This window comes from Neophocaena asiaeorientalis, unplaced genomic scaffold (assembly GCF_003031525.2).
Source record: "Neophocaena asiaeorientalis asiaeorientalis breed wild unplaced genomic scaffold, Neophocaena_asiaeorientalis_V1.1 scaffold3, whole genome shotgun sequence".
In the NCBI taxonomy this organism is placed as follows: Eukaryota; Metazoa; Chordata; class Mammalia; order Artiodactyla; family Phocoenidae; genus Neophocaena; species Neophocaena asiaeorientalis.
The window spans coordinates 313818-341292 of record NW_020172726.1 but is presented as its reverse complement, the minus strand read 5'-3'; the positions used below and the strand labels follow the sequence as shown (position 1 = coordinate 341292).

The following is a 27475-nucleotide window of genomic DNA, read 5'->3' as shown; positions in this document are numbered from 1 at the left end:
TAATCTTCTTAAAATCTCCATAGTTTTAACTTTTTCAGAAGGTCATAAAGTTGGAATCACACAGTGTGTAGCCTTTTCATATTGGCATCTTTTTTTTTTTTCCTTATTTTCTTTTTGGCTGCACCATGCAGCATGTGGGATCTTAGTTCTCTGACCAGGGATTGAACCCATGTCCGCTGCATTAGAAGCATGGAGTCTTAACCACTGGAGCACAGGGAAATCCCCATATTGGCTTCTTTCACTTACTAATGTACATTTTTTTAATATCTTTATTGGAATATAATTGCTTTACAATGATGTATCAGTTTCTGCTTTATAACACAGTGAATCAGTTATACATATACATATGTCCCCATATCTCTTCCCTCTTGCGTCCCTCCCTCCCACTCTCCCTATCCCAACCCTCTTGGTGGTCACAAAGACTGAGCTGATCTCCCTGTGCTATGCGGCTGCTTCCCACTAGCTATCTGATTTATATTTGGTAGTGTATATATGTCCATGCCACTCTTTCACTTTGTCCCAGCTTGCCCTTTCTCCTCCCCATATCCTCAAGTCCATTCTCTGGTAGGTCTGTGTCTCTATTCCTGTCTTGACCCTAGGTTCTTCATGACCATTTTTTCCCCTTAGATTCCATATATATGTGTTAGTATACAGTATTTGTTTTTCTCTTTCTGACTTACTTCACTCTGTATGACAGAATCTAGGTCCATCCACCTCACTACAAATAACTCAGTTTCGTTTCTTTTTATGGTTGAGTAATATTCCATTGTATATATGTGCCACATCTTCTTTATCCATTCATCTGTCGATGGACACTTAGGTTGCTTCCATGTCCTGGCTATTGTAAATAGAACTGCAGTGAACATTTTGTTACATGACTCTTTTGGAATTATGGTTTTCTCAAGGTATATGCCCAGTAGTGAGATCGCTGGGTCATATGGTAGTTCTATTTGTAGTTTTTTAAGTAACCTTCATACTGTTCTCCATATTGGCTGTACCAATTTACATTCCCACCAACAGTACAAGAGGGTTCCCTTTTCTCCACACCCTCTCCAGCATTTATTGTTTGTAGATTTTTTGATGATAGCCATTCTGACTGGTGTGAGATGATATCTCATTGTAGTTTTGATTTGCATTTCTCTAATGATTAATGATGTTGAGCATTCTTTCATGTGTTTGTTGTCAATCTGTATATCTTCTTTGGAGAAATGTCTGTTTAGGTCTTCTGTCCATTTCTGGATTGGGTTGTTTGATTTTTGATATTGAGGTGTATGAGCTGCTTGCAAATTTTGGAGATTAATCCTTTTTCAGTTGCTTCATTTGCAAAAATTTTCTCGCATTCTGAGGGTTGTCTTTTCGTCTTGTTTATGGTTTCCTTTGCTGTGCAAAAGCTTTTAAGTTTCATTAGGTCCCATTTGTTTATTTTTTTTTATTTCCATTTCGCTAGGAGGTGGGTCAAAAGCATCTTGATGTGATTTATATCATAGAATTTTCTGCCTATGTTTTCCTCTAAGAGTTTTATAGCATCTGGCCTTATATTTAGGTCTTTAATCCATTTAGAGTTTATTTTTGTGTATAGTGTTAGGGAGTGTTCTAATTTCATTCTTTTACATGTACCTGTCCAGTTTTCCCAGCACCACTTATTGAAGAGACTGTATTTTCTCCACTGTATATTCTTGCCTCCTTTATCAAAGATATGGTGACCATATGAGTGTGGGTTTTTCTCTGGGCTTTCTATCCTGTTCCACTGAACTATATTTCTGTATTTGTGCCAGTACCATACTGTTTTGATTACTGTAGCTTTGTAGTATAGTCTGAAGTCCAGGAGCCTGATTCCTCCAGCTCCATTTTTCTTTCCCAAGATTGCTTTGGGTATTCGGGGTCTTTTGTGTTTCCATATAAACTGTGAAATTCTTTGTTGTAGTTCAGTGAAAAATGCCACTAGTAGTTTGATAGGGATTGCATGGAATCTGTAGATTGCTTTGGGTAGTAGAGTCATTTTCACAATGTTGGTTCTTCCAATCCAGGAACATGGTATATCTCTCCATCTATTTGTATCACCTTTAATTTCTTTCATCAGTGTCTTATAATTTTCTGCATACAGGTCTTTTGTCTGTTTAGGTGGGTTTATTCCTAGATATTTTATTCTTTTTGTTGCAATGGTAAATGGGAGTGTTTTCTTCATTTCACTTTCAGATTTTTCATCATTAGTGTATAGGAATGGAAGAGATTTCTGTGCATTAATTTTGTATGCTGCTACTTTACCAAATTCATTGATTAGCTCCAGTAGTTTTCTGGTAGCCTTTAGGATTCTCTATGTATAGTATCATGTCATCTGCAAACAGTGACAGTTTTACTTCTTCTTTTCTGATTTGGATTCTTTTATTTCTTTTTCTTCTCTGATTGCTGTGGCTAAAACTTCCAAAACTGTGTTGAATAAGAGTGGTGAGAGTGGGCAACTGTGTCTTGTTCCTAATCTTAGTGGAAATGCTTTCAGTTTTTCACCATTGAGGATGCTGTTGGCTGTGGGTTTGTCATATATGGCCTTTATTATGTTGAGGAAAGTTACCTCTATGCCTACTTTCTACTGGGTTTTTATCATAAGTGAGTGTTGAATTTGGTCAAAAGCTTTCTCTGCCTCTGTTGGATGATCATATGGTTTTTCTCCTTCAGTTTGTTAATATGGTTTGTCACATTTATTGATTTGCATATATTGAAGAATCCTTGCATTCCTGGGTTAAACCCCACTTGATCATGGTGTATGATCCTTTTAATGTGCTGTTCGATTCTATTTGCCAGTATGTTGTTGAGGATTTTTGCATGTATGTTCATCAGTGATGTTGGCCTGTAGTTTTCCTTTTTTGTGACATCTTTGTCTGGTTTTAGTATCAGGGTGATGGTGGCCTCGTACAATGAATTTGGGAGTGTTCCTCCCTCTGCTGTATTTTGGAAGCGTTTGAGAAGAGTAGGTTTTAGCTCTTCTCTAAATATTTGATAGAATTCACCTGTGAAGCCATCTGGTCCTGGGCTTTAGTTTGTTGGAAGATTTTTAATCACAGTTTCAGTTTCAGTGCTTGTGATTGGTCTGTTCATATTTTCTATTTGTTCCTGGTTCAGTCTCGGAAGGTTGTGCATTTCTAAGAATTTGTCCATTTCTTCCAGGTAGTCCATTTTATTGGCATATAGTTGCTTGCAGTAATCTCTCATGATCCTTTGTATTTCTGCATTGTCAGTTGTTACTTCTCCTTTTTCATTTCTAATTCTGTTGATTTGAATCTTCTCCCATTTTTTCCTTGATAATCTGGCTTATGGTTTATCAATTTTGTTTATCTTCTCAAAGAACCAGCTTCTAGTTTTATTGATCTTTGCTATCATTTCCTTCATTTCTTTTTCATTTATTTGTGATCGGATCTTTATGATTTCTTTCCTTCTGCTAAGTTTGGGGTTTTTTGTTCTTCTTTCTCTAATTGCTTTAGGTGTAAGGTTACATTATTTATTTGAGCTGTTTCTTCTTTCTTGAGGTAGGAATATATTGCTATAAACTTACTTCTTAGAACTACTTCTGCTGCATCCCATAGGTTTTGGGTCATCGTGTTTTCATTGTCGCTTGTTTCTAGGTAGTTTTTGACTTCCTCTTTGATTTCTTCAGTGGTCTATTGGTTATTTAGTAGTGTATTGTTTAGTCTCATGTATTTGTATTTTTTACAGATTTTTTCCTGTAATTGATATGTACTCTCATAGTGTTGTGGTTGGAAAAGATATTTGCTATGATTTCAATTTTCTTAAATTTACCAGGGCTTGATTTGTGACACAAGATATGATCTATCCTGGAGAATGTTCCATGAGCACTTGAGAAGAATGTGAATTCTGTTGTTTTTGGATGGAATGTCCTATAAATGTCATTTAAGGCCATCTTGTTTAATGTATCATTTAAAGCTTGTGTTTCCTTAGTTATTTTCATTTTGGATGATCTGTCTATTGGTGAAATGGGGTGTTGAATTCACCTACTAAGATTGTGTTACTGTCAGTTTCCCCTTTTATAGCTTTTCATAGTTGCCTTATGTATTTAGGTGATCCTATATTGGGTGCATAAATATTTACAATTGTTATATCTTCTTCTTGGATCAATCCCTTGATCATTATGTAGTGTCCTTCTTTGTCTCTTGTAATAGTCTTTGTTTTAAAGTCTTTTTTGTCTGATATGGGAATTGGTACTCCAGCTTTCTGTTGATGTCCACTTGCATGGAATATCATTTTCCATCCCCCGACTTTCAGTCTGTATGTGTCCCTATGTCTGACATGGGTCTCTTGTAGACAGCATGTATACGGGTCTTGTTTTTGTATCCATTCAGCCAGTCTGTGTCTTTTGGTTGGAGCATTTAATCCATTTATATTTAAGGTAATTATTGATATGTATGTTCCTAATACCATTTTCTTAATTGTTTTGATTTTGTTATTGTAGGTCTTTTCCTTCTCTTGTGTTTCCTGCCTAGAGAAGTTCCTTTAGCATTTGTTGTAAAACTGGTTTGGTGGTTCAGAATTCTCTTGGCTTTTGCTTATCTGTAAAGATTTTAATTTCTCAATCAAGTCTGAATGAGATCCTTGCTGGGTAGAGTAATCTTGGTTGTAGCTTTTTTCTCCTTCATCACTTTAAATATGTCCTGCCACTCCCTTCTGGCTTGGATAGTTTCTGCTGAAAGATCAGCTGTTAACCTTATGGGTATTCCTTTGTGTGTTACTTGTTGCTTTTCCCTTGTTGCTTTTATGGTGTTAGGGTCTAATTTCATTCTTTTACATGTAACTGTCCAACTTTCCTAGCACCACTTATTGAAGAGACTGTATTTCTCCATTGTGTATCCATGCCTCCTTTGTCATAGATTAGTTGACCACAGGTGCATGGGTTTATCTATGGGCATTCTATCTTGTTCCTTTTATCTATGTTTCTGTTTTTGTGCCAGTACCATATTGTCTTGATTACTTGTAGCTTTGTAGTATAGTCTGAAGTCAGGGACTCTGATTCTTCCAGCTCTGTTTTTTTCCCCGCAAGACTGCTTTGGCTATTTGGGGTCTTTTCAGTCTGCATACAAATTTTAAGATTTTTTGTTCTGGTTCTAAGAAAAATGCCATTGGTAATTTGATAGGGATTGCATTGAACCTGTAGATTGCTATGGGTAGTATAGTCACTTTCACAGGATTGATTCTTCCAATCCAAGAACGTGATATGTCTCTCTATCTGTTGGTATCATCTTTAATTTCTTTCATCAGTGTCTTATACTTTTCTGCATACAGGTCTTTTGTCTCCCTAGGTAGGTTTATTCCTAGGTATTTTATTCTTTTTGCAGCAGTGGTAAATGGGAGTGTTTTCTTACTTTCACTTTCAGACTTTTCATCATTAGTGGATAGGAATGCAAGAGAGTTCTGTGTATTAATTTTGTATCCTGCAACTTTCCCAAATTTATTGATTAGCTCTAGTAGTTTTCTGGTGGCATCTTTAGGATTCTCTATGTATACTATCATGTCATCGGCAAACAGTGACAGTTTTAATTCTTCTTTTCCAATTTGGATTCCTTTTATTTCTTTTTCTTCTCTAATTGCCATGGCTAGGACTTCGAAAACTATGTTGAATAATAGTGGTGAGAGTGGACATGCTTGTCTTGTTCCTGATATTAGAGGATACGCTTTCAGTTTTTCACCATTGAGAATGATATTCGCTGTAGGTTTGTTGTATATGGCCTTTGTTATGTTGAGGTAGGTTCCCTCTATGTCCAGTTTCTGGAGAGTTTTTATCATAAATGGGTGTTGAATTTTGTCAAAAGCTTTTTCTGCATCTATTGAGATGACTATATGGTTTTTCCTTCTTCAATTTGTTAATATGTTGTATCACAGTGATTGATTTGCATATATTGAAGGACCCTTGCTCCCTGGGATAAATCCCAGTTGATCATGGTGTATGATCCTTTTAACATTTTGTTTGATTCTGTTTGCTAGTATTTCATTAAGGATTTTTGCATCTATATTCATCAGTGGTATTGGTCTGTAATTTTCTTTTTTTTGTAGTATCTTTGTTTGGTTTTGGTATCACGGTGATGGTTGCCTCATAGAATGAGTTTGGGAGTGTTCCTTCCTCCATAATTTTTTGGAAGTGTTTGAGAAGGATGTGTGTTATGTCATTTCTAAATGTTTGATAGAATTCACCTGTGAAGCCATCTGCTCCTGGAGTTTTGTTTTTTGGAAGATTTTTAATCACAGTTTCAATTTCATTACTTGTGATTGGTCTGTTCATATTTTCTGTTTTTTCCTGGTTCAGTCTTGGAAGGTTATACCTTTCTAAGAATTTGTCCATTTCTTCCAGGTTGTCCATTTTATTTGCAAAGGGTTGCTTTTAGTAGTCTCAGGATGCTTTGTATTTCTGTGGTGTCTGTTGTAACTTGTCCTGTTACTTTTGTGTCCTCTCCCTCATTCTCTTGATACATCTGGCTAATGGTTTATCAATTTTGTTTATCTTCTCAAGGAACCAGCTTTTAGTTTTATTGATTCTTGGTATTGTTTTCTTTGTTTCTATTTCATTTATTTCTGCGCTGATCTTTATGATTTCCTTCCCTCTGCTAACTTTGGGTTTTGTTTGTTCTTCTTTGTCTGGTTCCTTTAGGTGTAAGGTTAGATTGTTTATTTGAGATTTTTCTTATTTTTTGAGGTAGCCTTGTATAGATATAAACTTCATTCTTAGAACTGCTTTTGCTACATCCCATAGGTTTTCGATCATCGTGTTTTATATGTCTCTAGGTATTTTTAGTTGCTCCTTTGATGTCTTCAGTGATCTCTTGTTTATTTAGTAATGTATTGTTTAGCCTCCATGTGTTTGTGTTTTTTATGTTTTTTCCCCTGTAATTCATTTCTAATCTCATAGCATTGTGGTCAGAAAAGATGCTTGCTATGCTTTCAGTTTTATTAAATTTACTGTGGCTTGATTTGTAACCCAAGTTGTGATCTGTCCTGGAGAGTGTTTTGCGTGCACTTGAGAAGAAATTGTAATCTGCTGCTTCTGGATGGAATGTTCTATAGCTATCAATTAAATCTATCTTGTCTATTGTGTCATTTAAAGGTTTTGTTTCCTTATTTATTTTCATTTTGGATGATCTGTCCATTGGTGTAAGTGAGGTGTTATAGTCCCCCACTATTATTGTGTTACTGTCGATTTCCTCTTTTATAGCTGTGAGCAGTTGCTTTATGTATTGTTGTGCTCCTATGTTGGGTGCATATATATTTATAATTATTATCTCTTCTTGTTGGATTGATACCTTGATTATTATGTAGTATCCTTCCTTGTCTGTTGTAACATCCTTTATTTTAATGTCTATTTTATCTGATATGAGTATTGCTACTCCAGCTTTCCTTTGATTTCCATTTGCATGGAATAACTTTTTTCCATCCCCTCACTTTCAGTCTGTATGTGTCCCTAGGTCTGAAGTGGTTCTCTTGTAGACAGCATATATACGGGTCTTGTTTTTGTATTGATTCAGCCAGTCTGTGTCTTTTGGTTGGAGCATTTAATCCATTTACATTTAAGGTACTTATCGATATGTATGTTCCTATTACCATTTTCTTAATTGTTTTGGGTTTTTTATTTTAGGTCTTTTCCTTCTCTTGTGTTTCTTGCCTAGAGAAGTTCCTTTAGCATTTGTTGTAAAGCTGGTTTGGTGGTGCTGAACTCTCAGCTTTTGCTCGTCTGTAAAGGTTTTAATTTCTCCATCAAATCTGAATGAGATCCTTGCTGGGTAGAGTAATCTTGTTTGCAGGTTTTTCTCCTTCATCACTTTAAATATGTCCTGCCAGTCCCTTCTGTCTTGCAGAGTTTCTGCTGAAAGATCAGCTGTGAACCTTTTGGGGATTCCCTTGTATGTTATTTGTTGTTTTTCCCTTGCTGCTTTTAATATGTTTTCTTTGGATTTAATTTTTGATAGTTTGATTAATATGTGTCTTGGCATGCTTCTCCTTCGATTTATCCTGTATGGGACTCTCTGTGTTTCCTGGACTTGATTAACTCTTTTCTTTCCCATATTAGGGAAGTTTTCAACTATAATCTCTTCAAATATTTCCTCAGTCCCTTTCTTTTTCTCTTCTTCTTCTGGGACCCCTATAATTCGAATGTTGGTACATTTAGTGGTGTTCCAGAGGTCTCTGAGACTGTCCTCAATTGTTTTCATTGTTTATTCTGCTCTGCTATAGTTATTTCCCCTATTTTTTCTTCCAGGTCACTTACCTGTTCTTCTGCCTCAGTTATTATGCTATTGATTCCTTCTAGGGAAATTTTAATTTCATTTATTGTGTTGTTCATCACTGTTTGTTTGCTCTTTAGTTCTGGGTCCTTGTTACACATTTCTTTTATTTTCTTCTTTCTATTTCCAAGATTTTGGACCATCTTTACTATCATTACTCTGAATTCTTTTTCAGGTAGACTGTCTATTTCCTCTTCATTTGTTAAGTCTGGTGGGTTTTTGCCTTGCTCTTTCATCTGCTGTGTGTTTCTCTGTCTTCTCATTTTGCTTAAGTTACTTTGTTTGGGGTCTCCTTTTCACAGGCTGCATGTTCGTATTTCCCGTTGTTCTTGGTGTCTGTCCCCAGTGGCTAAGGTTGGTTCAGTAGGTTGTGTAGGCTTCCTGGTCTAGGGGACTAGTGCCTGTGTTCCGGTGGATGAGGCTGGATCTTTTCTTTCTGGTGAACAGTTCTACATCTGGTGGTGTGTTTTGGGGTGTCTATGTCCTTATTATGATTTTAGGCAGCCTCTGTGCTAATAGATGGGGTTGTGTTCCTGTCTTTCTAGTTTTTTGGCATAGGGTGTCCAGCACTGTAGCTTGCTAGTCATTGAGTGGAGCTGGGTCTTGGCGTTGAGATGGAGATCTCTGGAGATTTTTGCCATTTGATATTACGTGGAGCTGGGAGGTCTCTTGTGTACCAGTGTCCTGAACTTGGCTCTCCCACCTCAGAGGCACAGCACTGACTCCTGGCTGGAGCACCAAGAGCCTTTCATCCACACGGCTCAGAAGAAAAGGGAGAAAAAATGGAAAGAAAGAAAGAAAGAGGATAAGGTAAAATAAAGTAAAGTAAAATAAAATAAAGTTATTAAGATAAAAAATAATTATTAAGGAAACAATTTTTTAAAGTAAAAAAAAAAAATGGACGGACAGACACCTAGGACAATATCACATACAGAAGCATACAGATACACGCTCACAAAAAGTGAAAAAGGGAAAAAAATATATACATCGTTGATCCCAACATCCACCTCCTCAATTTGGGATGATTCGTTGTGTGTTCAGGTATTCCACAGATGCAGGGTACATCATGTTGATTGTGCAGATTTAATCTGCTGCTCCTGAAGCTGCTGGGAGAAATTTCCCTTTCTCTTCTTTGTTCGCACAGCTCCCAGGGTTCAGCTTTGTATTTGGACCTGCTTCATCCTGTAGGTCACCTGAGGGCCTCTGTTCTTCGCTGAGACAGGATGGGGTTAAAGGAGCAGCTGATTCGGGGTCTCTGGCTCACTGAGGCATGGGAGAGGGAGGGGAACAGAGTGCTGGTCGAGCCTGTGGTGGCAGAGGCCAGCATGACGTTGCACCAACCTAAGGCGCGCCATGTGTTCTCCCAGGGTAGTTGTCCCTGCATCACGGGACCCTGGCTGTGGCAGGCTGCACAGGCTCCCAGGATGGGAGGTGAGGATAGTGACCTGTGCTTTCATGCAGGCTTCTTGGTGGCTGCAGCAGCAGCCTTAGCGTCCCATATCTGTCTCTGGGGTCCATGCTGTTAGCTGTGGCTCGCGCACATCTCTGGAGTTCCTTTAAACAGCACTCTTAATCCCCTCTCCTCGTGCACCAGGAAACAAAGAGGCAAGAAAAAGTCTCTTCCCTCTTTGGCAGCTCCAGACTTTTTCCTGGACTCCCTCCCGGCTAGCTGTGGCGCACTAGCCCCTTCAGGCTCTGTTCATGCAGCCAACCTGAGTCCTCTCCCTGGGTCCTGAGCTCTGAAGCCTAAGCCTCAGCTCCCAGCCCTCACCCGCTGGGGTGGGTGAGCAGGCAAGCCTCTCGGGCTGGTGAGTGCTGGTTAGCACCGATCCTCTGTGCGGGATCTCTCCACTTTGCCCTTCGCACCCCTGTTTCTGCGCTGTCCTCTGTGGCTCCAAAGCTTCCTCCCTCTGCTCCCCGCAGTCTCTGCCCACGAAGGGGCTTCCTAGTGTGTGGAAACCTTTCCTCCTTCACAGCTCCCTCCCATTGGTGCAGGTACCATCTTTATTCTTTTGTCTGTTGTTTCTTTTTTTTTTTTTTTTGCCCTACCCAGTTACATGGGGGGTTTCTTGCCTTTGGGGGGGTCTGGGGTCTTCTGCCAGAGTTCAGTAGGTGTTCTGTAGGAGTTGTTCCACATGTAGATGTATTTCTGATGTATTTGTGGGAAGGAAGGTGATCTCCGCATCTCACTCTTCTGCCATCTTGAAGCTCCTCCTCCGATATCATATCTTTTTCATCCGTTCATCTCTTGATGGGCACTTAGGTGGTTTCCATATCTTGGCTATTATAAATAATGCCGCAGTGAACATAGGGGTGCATGTATCTTTTCAAATTAGTGTATTCATATTCTTTGGATAAATACCTGGAAGTGGGATAGCTGGATCATATGGTAGTTCTATTCTTGATGTATTTTTACATTTTATTTATTTATTTATGTATTTTTTTTCTGCTTTGTTGCTGCACACGGGCTTTCTCTAGTTGCATCAAGTGGGGGCTACTCTTCTTTGTGATCCATAGGCTTCTCGTTCCTGTAGCTTCTCTTGTTGTGGAACGCGGGCTCTAGGCATGAGGGCTTCAGTAGTTGTGGCTCACAGGCTCTAGAGTGCAGGCTCAGTAGTTGTGGCACATGAGCTTAGTTGCTCCATGACATGTGGGATCTTCCTGTACCAGGGATCAAACCTGTGTCCCCTCCATTAGCAGGCAGATTCCTCACCACTGCACCATCAGGGAAGTCCATATTTTTTATTTTTGAGGACTCTCCATATTTCTTCCATAGTCGCTGCACCAATTTACATTCCCACAAACAACATATGAAGGTTCCCCTTTCTACACTTGTTATTTCTACACTTGTTATTTCTTGCCTTTTTGATAATAGGCAATCTAAGGGGTGTAAGTCGGTATATTATTGTGGTTTAGATTTACATTTCCATACTAATCAGTGACATTTAACATCTTTTCATGTGCCTGTTGGCCATCTGTATATCTTTGGGAAAATTTCTATTTAGCTGCTCTAAGCCCTGCTCTTCCCATTTTTTAATCAGGTTGCTTGTTTTGTTGTTGATGAGTTTGTATGAATTCTTTATGTATTTTGGATATTGACTGCTTATCAGATATATGATTTTCAAATATCTTTTTCCATTCAGTAGGTTGCCTTTTTGTTCTATTGATGGTTTCTTTTGCTATGCATAAGCTTTTTATTTTGATGTAGTCCCATTTGTTTATTTTTGCTTTTGTTTCCTTTGTCTGAGGAGACATATCTAGAAAGACATTGCTAAGACTGATATCAAAGAGCATACTGCCTATGTTTTCTTCTAGGAGTTTTATGGTTTCAAATCTTGTGTTGAAGTTCTTAAACCACTTTCAGTTATATTGGTCTAGTTTCACGTTTTTGCATGTCACTCTTCATTTTTTCCAACACCATTTATTGAAGAGACTATTCTTTCTCCACAGTGTGTTCTTGCTCCTTTGTTGTAAATTAATTATCCATATATGCATGGTTTATTTCTAGGCTCTCAATTCTGCTCCTTGCTCTGTGTGTGTTTTTCTGCCAATACCATTCAGTTTTGATTACTGTGGCTTTGTAGTATATTTTGAAATCAGGGAGTGATGTACCTCCAGCTTTGTTCATTTTTTCAGGATTGCTTTGTCTATTTGGGATCTTCTATGTTTCCATAAAAATTTCAAATTTTAGGATTATTTGATGTATTTCTATGAAAAATGTTGTTAGAATTTTGATAGGGATTGCATTCAGTTTTTATGTTGCTTTGGGTAATAGAGACATTTTAACGATACTAATTCTTCTAATCCAAGAGCAGAGAATATCTTCCCATTTATTTGTTACTTCAATTCCTTTCATCATTGATTTATAGATTTCAGTGTACAGTTCTTTTTTACTTCCTTGGTTAAATTTATTCCTAGGTATTTTATTCTTTTTGTCACAATTATAAATGGTATTGTTTACTTAATCTCTCTTTCTACTAGCTCATTATTGGTGTATAGAAATACAACAGATTTTTGTATATTGATTTCATATCCTGCAAATTTAATGTCTTTGTTTCTTATTTCTAATAGTTTTTTTTAGTGGAGACTTCAGGATTTTCTATATATAAAATCATGTCATCTACAAATAGTAACAGTTTTACTTCTTTCTTTCCAATTTGGATGTCTTTTATTTCCTTTTCTTGCCTAATTGCTCTTGCTAGGACTTCCAATACTATGTTGAATAAAAGTGGCTAGGGTGGGCATTCTTGTCTTGTTCCTGATTTTAGAGGAATAGCTTTCAGTTTTTCACCATTGAGTATGATGTTAGCTCTGGGTTTTTCATATATGGCCTTTATTATGTTGAGGTACTTTCTTTTTATATCTACTTTATTGAGAGTTTTATCATAAAAGTGTGTTGAATCTTGTCAAATGATTTTTCTGCAGTTACTCAGATAATCATATGATTTTTATGCTTTATTTTGTTAATGTGGTATATCACATGGCTTGATTTGCAGGTGTTGAACCATCCTTGTATAACTGGAATAAATCCCACCAGATCATGGTGCATGATGCTTTTAATGCATTGTATTTGGTTTGCTATTATTTTATTGAGGATTTTTGCATCTATGTGCATCAGAGATATTGGCTTGTAATTTTCTTTTTGTGTGTGTTGGCTTTGTCTGGTTTTGGTATCATGGTAATGTAGGCCTCATAAAATGAGTTAGGAAGTGTTCCCTTCTCTTCAGTTTTTTGGAGTAGTTTGGGAAGGATAGATATTAAATCGTCCTTGAATGTTTGGTAGAATTCATCTGTGAAACCGTGTGGTCCTGGACTTTTGTTTTTTGGTAGCTTTTTGATTACTGTTTTAATCTCTTTACTAGTGATCAGTCTATTCAAACTATTTCTTCATGGTTCTGTCATAGAAGGTTGTATGATTCTAAGAATTTGTCCATTTCTTCTAGTTTGTCCAATTTGTTGGAATATAGCTGTTCATAGTATTCTCTTATAATCCTTTGTATTTCTGTGGTATCTTTTGTTACTCTTCTCTTTTGTTTCTGATTTTTTAATCAGGATTTTCTCTCTTTTCTTCTTTGTGAGTCTAGCTAATGGTTTGTCAGGTTTTTTTATTCTTCAAAAGAACCCACTGTTAATTTCATTGACCTTTTCTCTAGTCCTTTTAGTCTCTATTTCATTTATATCTGCTCTGATCTTTGTTATTTACTTTCTTTTACTGATCTTGGGCTTTGTTCTTCTTTTTCTAGTTCCTTTAGGTATAAAGTTATTTATTTGAGATTTTTCTTGTTTCTTGAGGTAGACCTGTATTACTATAAACTTCCTTATTTGTGCCACTTTGCTGGATCACATAGATTTTCATATGTCATATTTTCATTTGTCTTCAGGTAGTTTTTGATTTCTCCTTTGATTTCTTCATTGACCCAATATCGTTCAGTAACATGTTGTTCAGTCTCCACATATTTGTTATTTTTCCAGCTTTATTCTTGTGGTTGATTTGTTTCATACCATTGTCAGAAAAGATGCTTGATATGATTTCAGTCTTCTTAAATTTACTGAGCCTTGTTTTGTGTTACAACATATGGTCTATCTCTCAGAAAGTTCCATGTGCAGAAAAATTTGTATTCTGCTGCATTTGGATAGAATGTTCTGTACAAATCTATCAAATCCATCTGGTCTGATATTTCATTTAAGGCCAGCATTTCCTTCATTTAAGGCCATCTGTCTGGATGATCTATCCATTGATGTAAGTGGGGTATTGGTGTTAAAGTTCCCTGCTATTATCACATTGCTGTCAATTTGTTTTCTTCTGTTAATAATTGCTTTATATGTTTTGGTGCTCCCATATTAATCACTGTTATATCATTTTTATCTCTTACTACCCTTTTTCGGCTTGAAGTCCATTTTGTGTGATATGAGTATGGCTACACCCACTTTCTTTTCACTGACATTTGCTTAGACAATCACCTTCTGTCTGTTTACTTTTAGCCTATAGAGCTGAGGTGAATCTCATGGAGGCAACACAGAGTTGAGTATTGTTTTATAACCTCTCCAGCTATTCTGTGTCTTTTGATTCGTGAATTCAGTTCATTTACATTTTGGGTGATTATTGATGGATGAATACTTAGTACTGCCATTTTATCTTCTGATTTCTGCTTGTTCTATATTATCATTGTTTCCTTTTTCTAACATCTTTATTGGAGTATAATTGCTTTACAATGTTGTGTTAATTTCTGCTGTACAAGATTTGATAGTGTATATATGTCAGTGCTACTCGCTCACTTCGTTGCAGCTTACCCATCACCCTCTCCATGTCCTCAAGTCCATTCTCTATGTCTGCGTCTTTATTCCTGACCTGCCCCTAGGTTCATCAGAACCATTTTTTTAAGATCCCATATATATGTGTTAGTGTATGGTATTTGTTTTTCTCTTTCTGACTTCACTCTGTATGACAGACTAGGTCCATCCAGCTCACTAAAAATAACTCAGTTTCGTTTCTTTTTATGGCTGAGTAATATTCCATTGTATATATTATATATGCCACATCTACTCTATCCGTTAATCTGTTGATGGACACTTAGGTTGCTTCCATGTCCTGACTGTTGTAAATAGTGCTGCAGTAAACATTGTGGTACATGTCTCTTTTTGAATTATGGTTTTCTCCGTATATGCCCAGTAGTGGTATTGCTGGGTCATATGGTAGTTCTATTTTTAGCTTTTTAAGGAACCTCCATACTGTTCACCATAGTGGCTGTGTTAATTTACATTCTCACCACAAGTGCAAGAGGATTCCCTTTTCTCCACACCCTCTCCAGCGTTTACTGTTTGTAGATTTTTTGATGTTGGCCATTCTGATGCATATGACATGATACCTCATTGTGGTTTTGATTTGCATTTCTCTAATGATTAGTGATTTAGAGCATCCTTCCATGTGTTTTTTGAAAATCTGTATATCTTCTTTGCAGAAATGTCTATTTAGGTCTTCTGCCCATTTTTGCATTCAGTTGTGTGTTTTTTCGATGTTGAGCTGCATGCGCTACTTCTGTATTTTGGAGGTTAAACCTTTGTCAGCTGATTTGTTTGCAAATATTTTCTCCCATTCGGAGTATTGTCTTTTCGTCTTCTTTATGGTTTCATGTGATGTGCAAAAGCTTTTAAGTTTCATTAGGTCTCATTTGTTTATTTTTGTTTTTACTTCCACTTCTCTAGGAGGTGGGTCAAAAAGGATCTTGCTGTGTTTTATGCCATAGAGTATTCTGCCTATGTTTTCCTCTAAGAGTTTTATAGTGTCTGGCCTTACATTTAGGTCTTTAATCCATTTTGAGTCTACTTTTGTGTTTGGTGTTAGGGAGTGTTCTAATTTCATTCTTTTACATGTAGCTGTCCAGTTTTCCCAGCACCACGTATTGAAGAGACTGTGTTTTCTCCACTGTATATTCGTGACTCCCTTATCAAAGATAAGGTGACCATATGTGTGTGGGTTTATCTCTGGGCTTTCTGTCCTGTTCCATTGATCAGTATTTCTCTTTTTGTGCCAGTACCATACTGTCTTGATTACTGTAGCTTTGTAGTACAGTCTGAAGTTAGGGAGCCTGATTCCTCCAGCTCCGGTTTTCTTTCTTCAGGGTCTTTTGTGTTTCCATACAAATTGTGAAATTTTTTGTTCTAACTCTGTGAAAGATGCCATTGGTAGTTTGATAGAGATTGCATTGAATTGTAGATTGCTTTGGGTAGTAAACTCATTTTCGCAGTGTTGATTCTTCCAATCCAAGAACATGGTATATCTCTCCATCTCCTTGTATCATCTTTAATTTCTTTCATCAGTGTCTTATAGTTTTTTGCATACAGGTCTTTTGTCTCCTTAGATAGGTTTATTCCTAGGTATTTTATTCTTCTTGTTGCAGTGGTAAATGGGAGTAATTTTGTAATTTCTCATTAAGATTTTTTTGTCCTTAGTGCATAGGAATGCCAGAGATTTCAGTGCATTAATTTTGCATCCTGCAACTTGGCCAAATTCATTGATGAGGTCCAGCAGTTTTCTGGTAGCATCTTTAGGATTCTCTAGGTATAGTATCATGCCATCTGCAAACAGTGGCAGTTTTATTTATTCTTTTCTGGTTTGGATTCCTTTTATTTCCTTTTCTTCTCTGATTGCCGTGGCTAAAACTTCCAAAACAATGTTGAATAACAGTGGTGCAGGTGGGCAGCCTTGTCTTGCTGCTGACCTTAGAGGAAATGGTTTCAGTTGTTCACCATTGAGAACAATGTTGGCTGTGGGTTTGTCATATATGGCCTTCATTATGTTGAGGTAAGTCCCCTCTATGCCTGCTTTCTGGAGAGCTTTTATAATATATGGGTGTTGAATTTTGTTGAAAGCTTTTTCTGCATCTTTTGAGATTATCATATGGTTTTTCTCCTTCAATTTGTTAATATAGTGTATCACGTTGATTGATTTGCATATATTGAAGAATCCTTGCATTCCTGGGATAAACCCCACTTGATTATGGTGTATGATCCTTTTAATGTGCTGTTGGATTCTGTTTGCTAGTATTTTGTTGGGAATTTTTGCATTTATGTTCATCGGTGATATTGGCCTGTAGTTTTCTTTTTTTGTGACATCTTTGTCTGGTTTTGGTATCAGGGTGATGGTGGCCTTGTAGAATGAGTTTGGGAGTATTCCTCCCTCTGCTATATTTTGGAAGCATTTGAGAAGGTTAGGTGTTAGCTCTTCTCTAAATGTTTGGTAGAATTCACCTGTGAAGCCATCTGGTCCTGGACTTTTGTTTGTTGGAAGATTTTTAATCACAGTTTCAATTTCAGTGCTTGTGATTGGTCTGTTTATATTTTCTATTTCTTCCTGGTTCCATCTTGAAAGGTTGTGCATTTCTAAGAATTTGTCCATTTCTTCCAGGTTGTCCATTTTATTGGCATATAGTTGCTTGTAGTAATCAATCATGATCCTTTGTCTTTCTGCAGTGTCAGATGTTACTTCTTTTTCATTTCTAATCTTGTTGATTTGTGTCTTCTCCCTTTTTTCCGTGATGAGTCTGGCTAACGGTTTATCAATTTTGTTTATCTTCTCAAAGAACCAGCCTTTAGTTGTATTGATCTTTGCTATCGTTTCCTTCATTTCTTTTTCGTTTATTTCTGAGCTGATCTTTATGATTTCTTTCCTTCTGCTCACTTTGGGGTTTTTGTGTTCTTCTTTCTCTAATTGCTTTAGGGGTAACATTAGGTTCTTTATTTGAGATGTTTCTTGTTTCTTGAGGTAGGGTTGTATTGCTATAATCTTCCCTCTTAAAACTGCTTTTGCTGCATCCCATAGGTTTTGAGTCATTATGTTTTCATTGTCATTTGTTTCTAGGTATTTTTTGATTTCCTCTGATTTTTTTCAGTGATTTCTTGGTTATGAAGTAGTGTATTGTTTTGCCTCCATGTGTTTGTAGTTTTTAGTTTTTTTTTTTTAACTGTAATTGGTACCTAGTCTCATAGCATTGTGGTTGGAAAAGATACTTGACACAGTTTCAATTTTTTTATATTTACCAATGCTTGATTTTTCCGAAGATATGAATCTATCCTGGAGAATGTTCCATGAGCACTTGAGAACAAAATGTATTCTGTTGTTTTTTGATGGAATGTCCTATAAATATCAATTAAGTCCATCTTATCTAATGTGTCATTTAAGGCTTGTGTTTCCTAATTTATTTTCATTTTGGATGATCTGTTCATTGGTGAAAGTGTGGTGTTAAAGTCCCCTACTATTGTTGTGTTACTGTCGATTTCCCCTTCTATGCCTGTTAGTATTTGCCTTTTGTATTGAGGTGCTCTTATATTGGGTACATAAATATTTACAGTTGTTTTCTCTTCTTCTTGGATTGATCCCTTGATCATCATGTAGTGTCCTTCTTTGTCTCTTGTCTGTATTTTAAAGTCTATTTTGTCTGACATGAGAATTCCTCCTCCAGCTTTCTTTTGATTTCCATTTGCGTGGAATATCTTTTTCCACCCCTTCAGTTTTAGTCTTTATGTGTCCCTTGGTCTGAAGTGGGTCTCTTGTAGGTAGCGTATATACGGGTCTTGTTTTTGAATCCCTTCAGCCAGTCTGTGTGTTTTGGTTGGAGCATTGAATCCATTTACATTTAAGGTAGCTATTGATATGTATGTTCCTATTACCATTTTCTTAATTGTTTTGGGTTTGTTATTGTAGGGCTTTTCCTTCTCTTGTGTTTCCTGCCTAGAGAAGTTCCTTTAGCATGTGTTGTAAAGCTGTTTTGGTGGTGCTGAATTCCCTTAGCTTTTGCTTATCAGTAAAGATTTTAATTTCTCCATTGAATCTGAATGAGTTCCTTACTGTGTAGAGTAATCTTGGTTGTAGGTTTTTCCCTTTCATCACTTTAAATATGTCCTACCACTCCCTTCTGGCTTGCAGAGTTTCTGCTGAAAGATCAGCTATTAACCTTATGGGTATTCCATTGTATGTTATTTGTGGCTTTACCCTTGCTGCTTTTAGCATTTTTTCTTTGTATTTAATTTTTGATAGTTTGATTAATATGTTTCTTTGCATGTTTCTCCTTGGATTTATCCTATATGGTATTCTCTGTGCTTCCTGTACTTGGTTGACTATTTCTTTTCCCATGTTAGAGAAGTTTTCAACTATAATCCCTTCAAATATTTTCTTAGACCCTTACTTTTTCTCTTCTTCTTCTGGGACTCCTATAATTCGAATGTTCATGTGTTTAATGTTGTCTCAGAGGTCTGTGAGCCTGTCCTCAATTCTTTTCATTTTTTTTTTCTTTATTCTGCTCTGTGGCAGTTATTTCCACTATTTTATCTTCCAGGTCACTTATCCATTCTTCTGCCTCAGTTATTCTGCTGTTTATTCCTTCTAAAGAATTTTTAATTTCATTCATTGTGTTGTTCATCATTGTTTGTTTGCTCTTTAATTCTTCTAGGTCCTTGTGAAAGGTTTTTTGTATTTTCTCCCTTCTGTTTCCAAGGTTTTAGATCATCTTTACTCTCATTACTTTGAATTGTTTTTCATGTAGACTGCTTATTTCCTCTTCATTTGTTTGGTCTGGTTTGTTTTTACGTTGCTCCTTCATCTCATGCATTTTTCTCTCTTTCCATTTTTTTTTTAACTTACTGTGTTTGGGGTCTCCTTTTTGCAGGTTGCCTGTTCGTAGTTCCCGTTGTTTTTGGTGTCTGCCCCCAGTGGGTGAGGTTGGTTCAGTGGCTTCTGTAGGCTTCCTGGTGGGGGGGGACTGGTACCTGTGTTCTCGTGGGTGGGACTGGATCTTGTCTTTCTGCTGAGCAGGGCCATGCTCAGTGGTGTGGTTTGGGTTGTCTGTGAACTTTTTATGATTTTAGGCAGCCTCTCTGCTAATGGCTGTGTTTGTTTTCCTGACTTGCTAGTTGTTTAGCATAGGGTGTCCAGCACTGTATTTTGCTGGTTGTTCAGTGGAGCTGGGTCTTTGCGTTGAGATGGAGATCTCTGTGAGAGCGTTCACCGTTTGATATTAAATTGGGCTGGGAGGTCTCTGGTGGTCCAATGTCCTAGACTTGGCTCTCCCACCTTTGAGTCTCAGGCCTAACACCCAGGTGGAACACCAAGACCCTGTCAGCCACATGGTCGTTTCTGTGCTGCTTCCCTGCCAGGAGTGTCCTAATGTGGTGACCAACTCAGTCTCCAACTTCCCTTTCATCAGGACAGGCTCATTGTTTCTTTTTCCTTGCGTTTTTGTCTTCCATTTTTGTTTGGTGGTTTTCTGTGGTATTTTTCTCAGTTTCCTCATTTTGTTTTGTGTCTCCGTTCTAGATTTATGTTTTGTAATTAACATGAAGTTTGTATCAAACGTCACATAGATAAATAGTTTTTTCTGCTGATAGCATCTTATCTTCATTTAACTGTATGGTTTTCCTCTTCCCCTTTGGTGTTTTTGTTGTCTCAAACTTTTCCTTTTTGCATTGTAAGTTTGTTACCAAACTGAAATAGCTATAGTTATTTTTTCTGCATTTTCTCCCTTTTTTAATCTTTATACTGTAATAAAGTATTTAAGAACCTTTTCTGATAAATAGTTGCAATTTTCTGATTCTATCACCTTACTCCAAGTTTTGTGTACTTTTGTCTTTGTTTCTGGTGTATGACCTCTGTTCAACATCTCTTGTAAGGCAGGTCTAGTGTTGATGAACTGCCTCAGTTTTTGTTTGTCTGTGAAAGTCTTTACTTCTCCTTCATATCTGAATGATAACTTTGGTGGATACAGTATTCTTGGGTGACAACTTTTATCTTTTAGTATTTTGATAATGTCATTCCATTCCCACCTGACCTATAGAGTTTCTACTTAGAAATCTGCTGATAGCCTAATTTAGGTTCCTTTGTAGTTTACCATTTTTTTCGCCCTGGCTGCCTACAAAATTGTTTGTCATAGACTTTTGGCAGTTTTAATATGTGTCTTGGAGAAGGTCTTTTTGCGTTGAGGTAATTACGTGTTCTCTTAGCTTCATGGAGTTGTCTATCCAGTTCCTTCCACAGTTTAGGAAATTCTCAGCTATTATTTGTTTAAATAAACTCTCTGCTCCCTTCTCCCTCTTTTCTCTTTCGGTGATGTCCATTATCCTAATGTTGCCCTACTTAAGAGTCAGATAGCTCTTGTAGAATTTCCTCATTTTTTTGCATCTTATTTTTCATTCCTCTTCTACTTATATCTTTTCTAGATTTCTATCTTCACACTCACTGATTCTTCCATATGGTCTGCCTTATTTCCAGTGCTTTTTAATGCATTCTTTATCTCATTTATTGAGTTTTTCAGCTCCAGAATTTTAGTTTTTTTTTAGTTTCAATCTTTTTGGTAAAGCATTCCTGTTTATTAATTTTATTCCTGAGCTAATTGATGTGCCTTTCTGAGTTTTCATGTAGCTTGTTGAATTTCTTCATGACAGCTATTTTAAATTCTCTCAGATCACACTATTATGTGACTTTAACTTTGGTTTCTGGAGAATTGTCATTTTCTTTTTGTGGTGCGGTGTTACTGTGCTTCTTCATGGTACTTCCTTCTGCAAGAGCATGTGAAGTGAGACAAGTTAGAAATTAGGGGTCTTTTCTTTTTCCATAGGTGGTACTATAGCACAAGTTTTTGGTTTCTCTTACCTGAGCTGCCTCTGTCAGAGGTGTGCCCCCTGTCCCAACTCTCATTATCACTTCTGGTGTTTTCTTGGTCATTGGCACCTTGCTTCTGCCTTTGTCACTGGCAGAAGCTGCCTGGTTCACCTGGATGGTGGGTTCTTCCCTTGCTTTCAGGATCCTCTGAGTCACAGGCTCACAGGCTCAGGCACCGCAGGGGGAAGGGGTGGGGAAAGCCAGGGTCATACCAGTGCCTCTTCCCTATCTGGTTTTCTAAGGTTCTTAGGCTCTGCCACTGCTGGTGGGAGAGCAGAGGGACTGGAGACTTGGGCACCTCAGTGGCTGGAGGGACAGGGCCGCAGGCCCCATTCCCACAGATGTACAGTTAGATGTGGCCATGGGTGCCACTGCAGCCAGGAGGCTGGTGTTGTGTGTGCTGTCTGCTCTGCTGCTACCAGGTTCTCTGGGGCTGCAGGCTTAGCTGCCATGGCCAGAGGGCCAGGATTATAGGCACTACCTCTACTGTTCCTTCAGTTCTGCCTCCTCTATCTGTTCCAGTCCATCCATCTTTAGATGTACAGGTGTGTGGAATTCTCTAGCATCCTGGTGTGTTGGACAAAAGTACCTTTGTTGAGTTGTGAATGTTTTACTCGTTGTAGATTGAAGGGGAGAGACAGAGGTAGCTTTTCATTCCACCATGTTGTTGATGCCACCCCTTGATTTTTTTGTTTAAGACAGAACACTACTGTATTCATCTATCCAGCTGGCAATTGAGAATTTCTTGGGAAGCAGCACACAGCCTAAGGAGCAAAGAGCAACATTCTGCTAAAATGTTAACTTGGAGCCATTTTCATATAGTTTAGAGTGTTTGACTAGTTTTTTATTCAGTAAATATTCATTGAGCAACTACTCTGTGGCAAGCTCTGTGCTAAAAGCTGGGAAACAATGTCAAACTGTAGCAGACATGGTCCTTACCTTCATGGAGCTTGCCATCTAGGGGATCGAATGCCATTAATTAAAAACTCACACAAATATGTATAATATCACACTTGTGGTGAGTGTTAAAAATAAAACCAATGTGTTAATATAATTGCCTATGGTGACTAGATTTGCCCAAGTCAGTGAGGTCAAGGATAGTTTCTGTGAGTAAGTATGAATTGAACTGAAATCCAGTGGAACAAGTAGGAGTTAATTATGTATAAAAGTAAGGGGATAGCATGTGAGACAGAGTGAAAAGCATGTGTAAAGGCCTCTCGGTGGATAGACCATGGGCCACTAGAACTGAGGGAAGGTCAAAGTATATTTGGAACACAAGGAGAGGAGCAAAAGGTGGCACTAGATGTGCTTAAGAAGTAAGAAGGTGAGGCCATCCTAATTTGCTATCATTTTCCCTTTAATTTGAAGCTTTAGGATTATCTTTCACACTGTTGGCTTAAGCCAACAAAAATAGATCGTAAATAGGAGTGATTAAGTGATGACTTGCTTATTACCTAGATTTTTTTTCCTACTAGACAGGACACCTTCATGGAAAATTATTTCACCAGCCAACGAGACAACATCTTCCGTAATGTGGAGGTTCTGATTTATGTCTTTGATGTGGAAAGCCGCGAACTGGAAAAGGACATGCACTATTACCAGTCATGCCTGGAGGCCATTCTGCAGAATTCTCCAGATGCCAAAATCTTTTGCTTGGTGCATAAAATGGATCTGGTACAGGAGGATCAACGAGACCTGGTAAGAAATAGAATGGGTGGTGCACCAAATAAGTGACATACTTTGTAGACTTCTGTAGAGATATAGGTAAATTTGTACCATTCTTTTTTAGGAAAAAAAAATCTCAGCATAAGCTTTCAAAATAAAGTTGACATTTGTTTTTAAAAACACTTATAAACAGGGCTTCCCTGGTGGCGCAGTGGTTGAGAGTCCACCTGCCGATGCAGGGGACACGGGATCGTGCCCCGGTCCGGGAAGATCTCACATGCCACAGAGCGGCTAGGCCCATGAGCCATGGCAGCTGAGCCTGCGCATCCAGAGCCTGTGCTCTGCAACGGGAGAGGCCACAACAGTGAGAGGCCCGCGTACCGCAAAAAAAACAAAAACAAACAAAAAAACACATAAACAAATGTTCCATGGTAAGGGAAATATAATGTTCATTTAGCAAATAATTTTCAAATTTAGGAAAGGATCCTGACTGTGTGTTATCACTAAGCAGCTTTATGTACTTTTAAAATATATTTGATACCACTGTTTTACTGTCCTTCAGAGCAGGCAGTTATTGTCAAGGCTAGAAGACCCACCAGGGGTGAGATAAAGAAAGGTCATAGCTGTCACTAGGTTGACCTAGGAAACTGGTATGCACCAATTCAAATGCCAACTATACTGTGTTAGGCACAATGCCAAGGCCCTCATAATTGCACTGATATGGTATATTTATCTTCTTTTCTGGCATGGGAGTTAGTACACATAAATTTAAACAAGAAAAGACACAGTAGAAAGGGCAAACCCCTATGAGACCCCAGGACTGGCAAGTCACAAATAGAGTCTAGCTTTAGTTTGCTCCATATAAAATAAGAGGATTGGATTTTAAAGTCTAAGCTGAAAGAGAAGATCCTCTATTTCCAAGGCTAAAGTTGAGGAAAGCAGTTTTAGAATATACTGGTGATGTAGAAGAATACAGTTCCTCTTTGGGTTGGAACCTAGGAGTCTAAGGATCCCCTATAACTTAAGAATTTTTTGGTAATAACTTAAGAATTTTTGGGTAATAACTGTGGTCAGGAATACTTTTTTTTCCTGTAATTAGTAACAGGATTGCCTTCAGTGTTCCAGTATTTGAGTATGTTTTGGTGTTTCTAGGTTAGCTTACAGGCTTTCAGAAACCACTTGACAGGGTTCCGTATTTGACTCTGAAAAGGACTTTTGAGTATTCTTTTAAATTCCTTCTCCCTCTCACTAAATATCAATTCTGTTTTAATTCAGCAGAAAATTCTTTATGTAGCTTGATCTTGAGCTTGTGAGGGGTTTGTTATTATTACTGTTTTTTGTTTTGTTTCCCTGGCCCAATTTGCAACAGAAAAATTTAGAGCATTCCAATAAATGACCTCCTTATGGATTTTTAAATTACTTGTAATTTTTAGTGATCAACATATTGTTTTCTAAATGCTTATGTAAATATCCCCAAAGATACATTAATGTTCTTTGTGGGATTTTAAGCTTAATTAAGAAAAGTATACTCTATTTCATTAAACTTTCAGACTTGGAGGTTTTGGAATAAAATGGCTAGGGTGCTTCCCTGAATATCAGTTTCAAGCAAGATAGGTGTTTCCCTCTATGTGTGTGTATTAGTCAGGGTTCCTCAGAGAAACAGAACCAATAAGAAGTGTGTGTTTGTGTGTGTGTGTGTGTGTGTGGAGAGAGAGAGAGAGAGAGAGAGAGAGAGAGAGAGTGAGAATAAGAGACTGATTAATTTTAAGGAATTGACTCATATGATTGTGGAGGCTGGCAAGTCCGAAATCTACAGGGCAGACTGATAGGCTAGATACCCTTGTTGCAGCTTGAGTCAGAAGGCAGTCTGGAAGGCAGAATTCCCTCTTCCTGGGGAATGGCAGTCTTTTTCTCTTAAGGCCTTCAACTGGTTATATAAAGCTTACCCATATTATGGAGGGGGATCTGCTTTACTAAAAATCCATCCACTGATTTAAATATTAATCTCATCTAAAAAATACCTTCATAGCAACATCTAAATTGGTGTTTAACCAAATGGGTATTGTGGCCTAACCTAGTGGTTGCATAAAATTATCCATCACAGTGTGAACAGTGCACTCACTATAAGCCCACCCAGTCCTGGAAAATATCTGTGTATGTGTTTATATTTGTATAAATAGATATTTTTCCATGTATATATGGGCACATATATAGATAGATACATAGCCAAGAAGAATAGATATTTGTGTGTAAGGTGTTGTTATATCTATGTAGCCAAATAAATACAGTCCATACAGAAATAATATATGTGTATGCATGTGTGTATGAGAGTAAGATATCTACAAAAAGTTGAAGTATTTTGATTTATAAAATCTTGATATTGGTATGCATATCTTAAAAATGACCCAGATTGGATTATTTGGAATGTTAGGTATATTTTATTAAGATTCCTCTGTATGGTAAATTTTATTTTCCAGCATAGTATTCTCAGTGAGTACTCAAAACAAGCAGCACAGTCCTGAAGAATTCTAGTAGCCATTGTACTTTGTAGACCTGACTTGAAATCATTTCTGTCATCCTAGTCTGTAAAGTAACGTACACATTTAAAAATTCCTCTGAGGAAAAATGAAATGCCCCTCTTTAAAATATGCTAAAATATTACACCTCAGATCTTGCAGTGAGAGAGGAGAGCTGTTAGTTATATGCTGATCAGTATGTTGGTCTATTTACTTCAGATTTTTAAAGAGCGAGAAGAAGATCTGAGGCGTTTGTCTCGCCCATTGGAATGTTCTTGCTTCCGAACATCTATCTGGGATGAAACTCTCTATAAGGTGTGTATGTTTCCCTGAGTTCTCTCATTTAAAGAGCATGGAAAAAAGCTAGAAGGGTATTATCAAAACTAAAAGATTTTAAACTCTTTCATAGCCATCTAGATGTGTTGAACCAAAAGAAGAAATAATCTACAATAAATTGTTTGAAAAATACCCAATTTAACCTTAAGAAATTTTGGTTTTGATCTTAGATTGGGTCGACATACCTACCAGATCACACTGAATTAACCCAGTTTGGTCCTGATTAATTTGATACAGATCTTCATGACAGTAGAGGTTCACTGACCATCATCCATTTTGACCTATTGTGGTCTCAGTGCTGACTGGAATTGTATCTAATATTCAGGTACCTCTACAGGATATAAGCTAGTCTGCCTAAGTTTGGATGGCAATAGAAGAACAATATTTAGGGGAGAGATTGGAGAAGGGAGTCTTAGAATGGGATATGTTATTTCTAGAGTATGATAGCTTCAACTTTCATGCCAAATTAGAGACTAGCATTCTTTCAACCAGAGAGATTGTTCCCATTGGTGGAATGGATGCCACACTGCTTGTAGTAGTTGTAGAGGTTACAAACAATAGCTGTGTTATGGATGAAGCTGAAATTACCTTATTGGCACATAGGCTCCTTATCCTGCTTCCTCCCTTTCTCACTGATTTAGTGATTTGAAAGACTGGCTCCTTTTGGGTCCTCCTGTGGTCAGACTGCTTCTGGTATCCATTGACAAGTCTGGGTAGGAAAGCATCCTTCTCTGTGACTTGTAGCTACAGCCTCAGTATCAACTCCATCTGACAAGTATCTACAACCAAAAGCACAGAAACCTGATTTGCCAAGGAGAAAAACAATAGGACTTTAAACATAGTCACTGATTTATTTTTTTAACTAATTCATTTTTTCCCCAATATGTTGACCCAGCCTCGCTCTAATAACAGATCATTTTGAGATACCTATCTAGGAAATACTGTTCTAGATTAATTTGGGCCGAATTTCTCTCAAAGCCTTATTCCCATAGAACAGGTAACCGTGAATAAGGATGGACATGACGCACTGATAAGAACCAACTGCGGTGTGAAGGATGGCAATACATAACACGACCAAAGACAATTGGCTAATCACAACACTGCTGTGAGTGACAATGTCTCTGCTGTGGTTAGCTTTGGTGCCTTCTCCAAGGTAAATTCAGCAGTGACATTAACACCGACCTGGGAACTTGGAACCTGAACCCCCATGCCTAAGTAATAAAACTAATTGGAACAGAGACATGGCTCTACTCTCTCTTACATCAATGTTGCATAGAGCTGACATAAATTTTTATATTAAGTTTTATTCTAAAAGCACTCATTGCAATCTGCTTGATGCTGTTGGACGCACAGATGGCTAAGACCAGGTTCCTGCCCTCTAGTAGGGGAGAGAAGAACATTGTACACCTTACCAGACAAATTGGAGCAAAATTGAAAGAAATATTATAATGAAAATTCAAATAAAAGAGCCTTAAGAGAATAGAGGGAGGGTGTGGTTAATTTCAACTCCTTATTTTAGTCATACTCCTCTG

The 27475-nt window shown here is 37.6% G+C and overlaps 1 protein-coding gene across 7 annotated transcripts in view; it reads left to right on the top strand.

Moving 5' to 3' along the window:
• The window catches only part of LOC112396523 (ras-related GTP-binding protein B), a 50339-nt gene that overhangs the window by 13077 nt on the left and 9787 nt on the right, over positions 1-27475 (top strand). For all 7 annotated transcript variants that reach the window (XR_003002588.1, XM_024740292.1, XM_024740297.1 and 4 more), the window contains 2 exons: positions 22902-23124; positions 25827-25922. Coding sequence is in view for 6 of the 7 variants with exons in the window: in XM_024740292.1 (XP_024596060.1) it covers positions 22902-23124; positions 25827-25922 (319 nt within the window). In the remaining variant the exon portion in view is untranslated. The remainder of the gene's footprint in view (positions 1-22901; positions 23125-25826; positions 25923-27475) is intronic.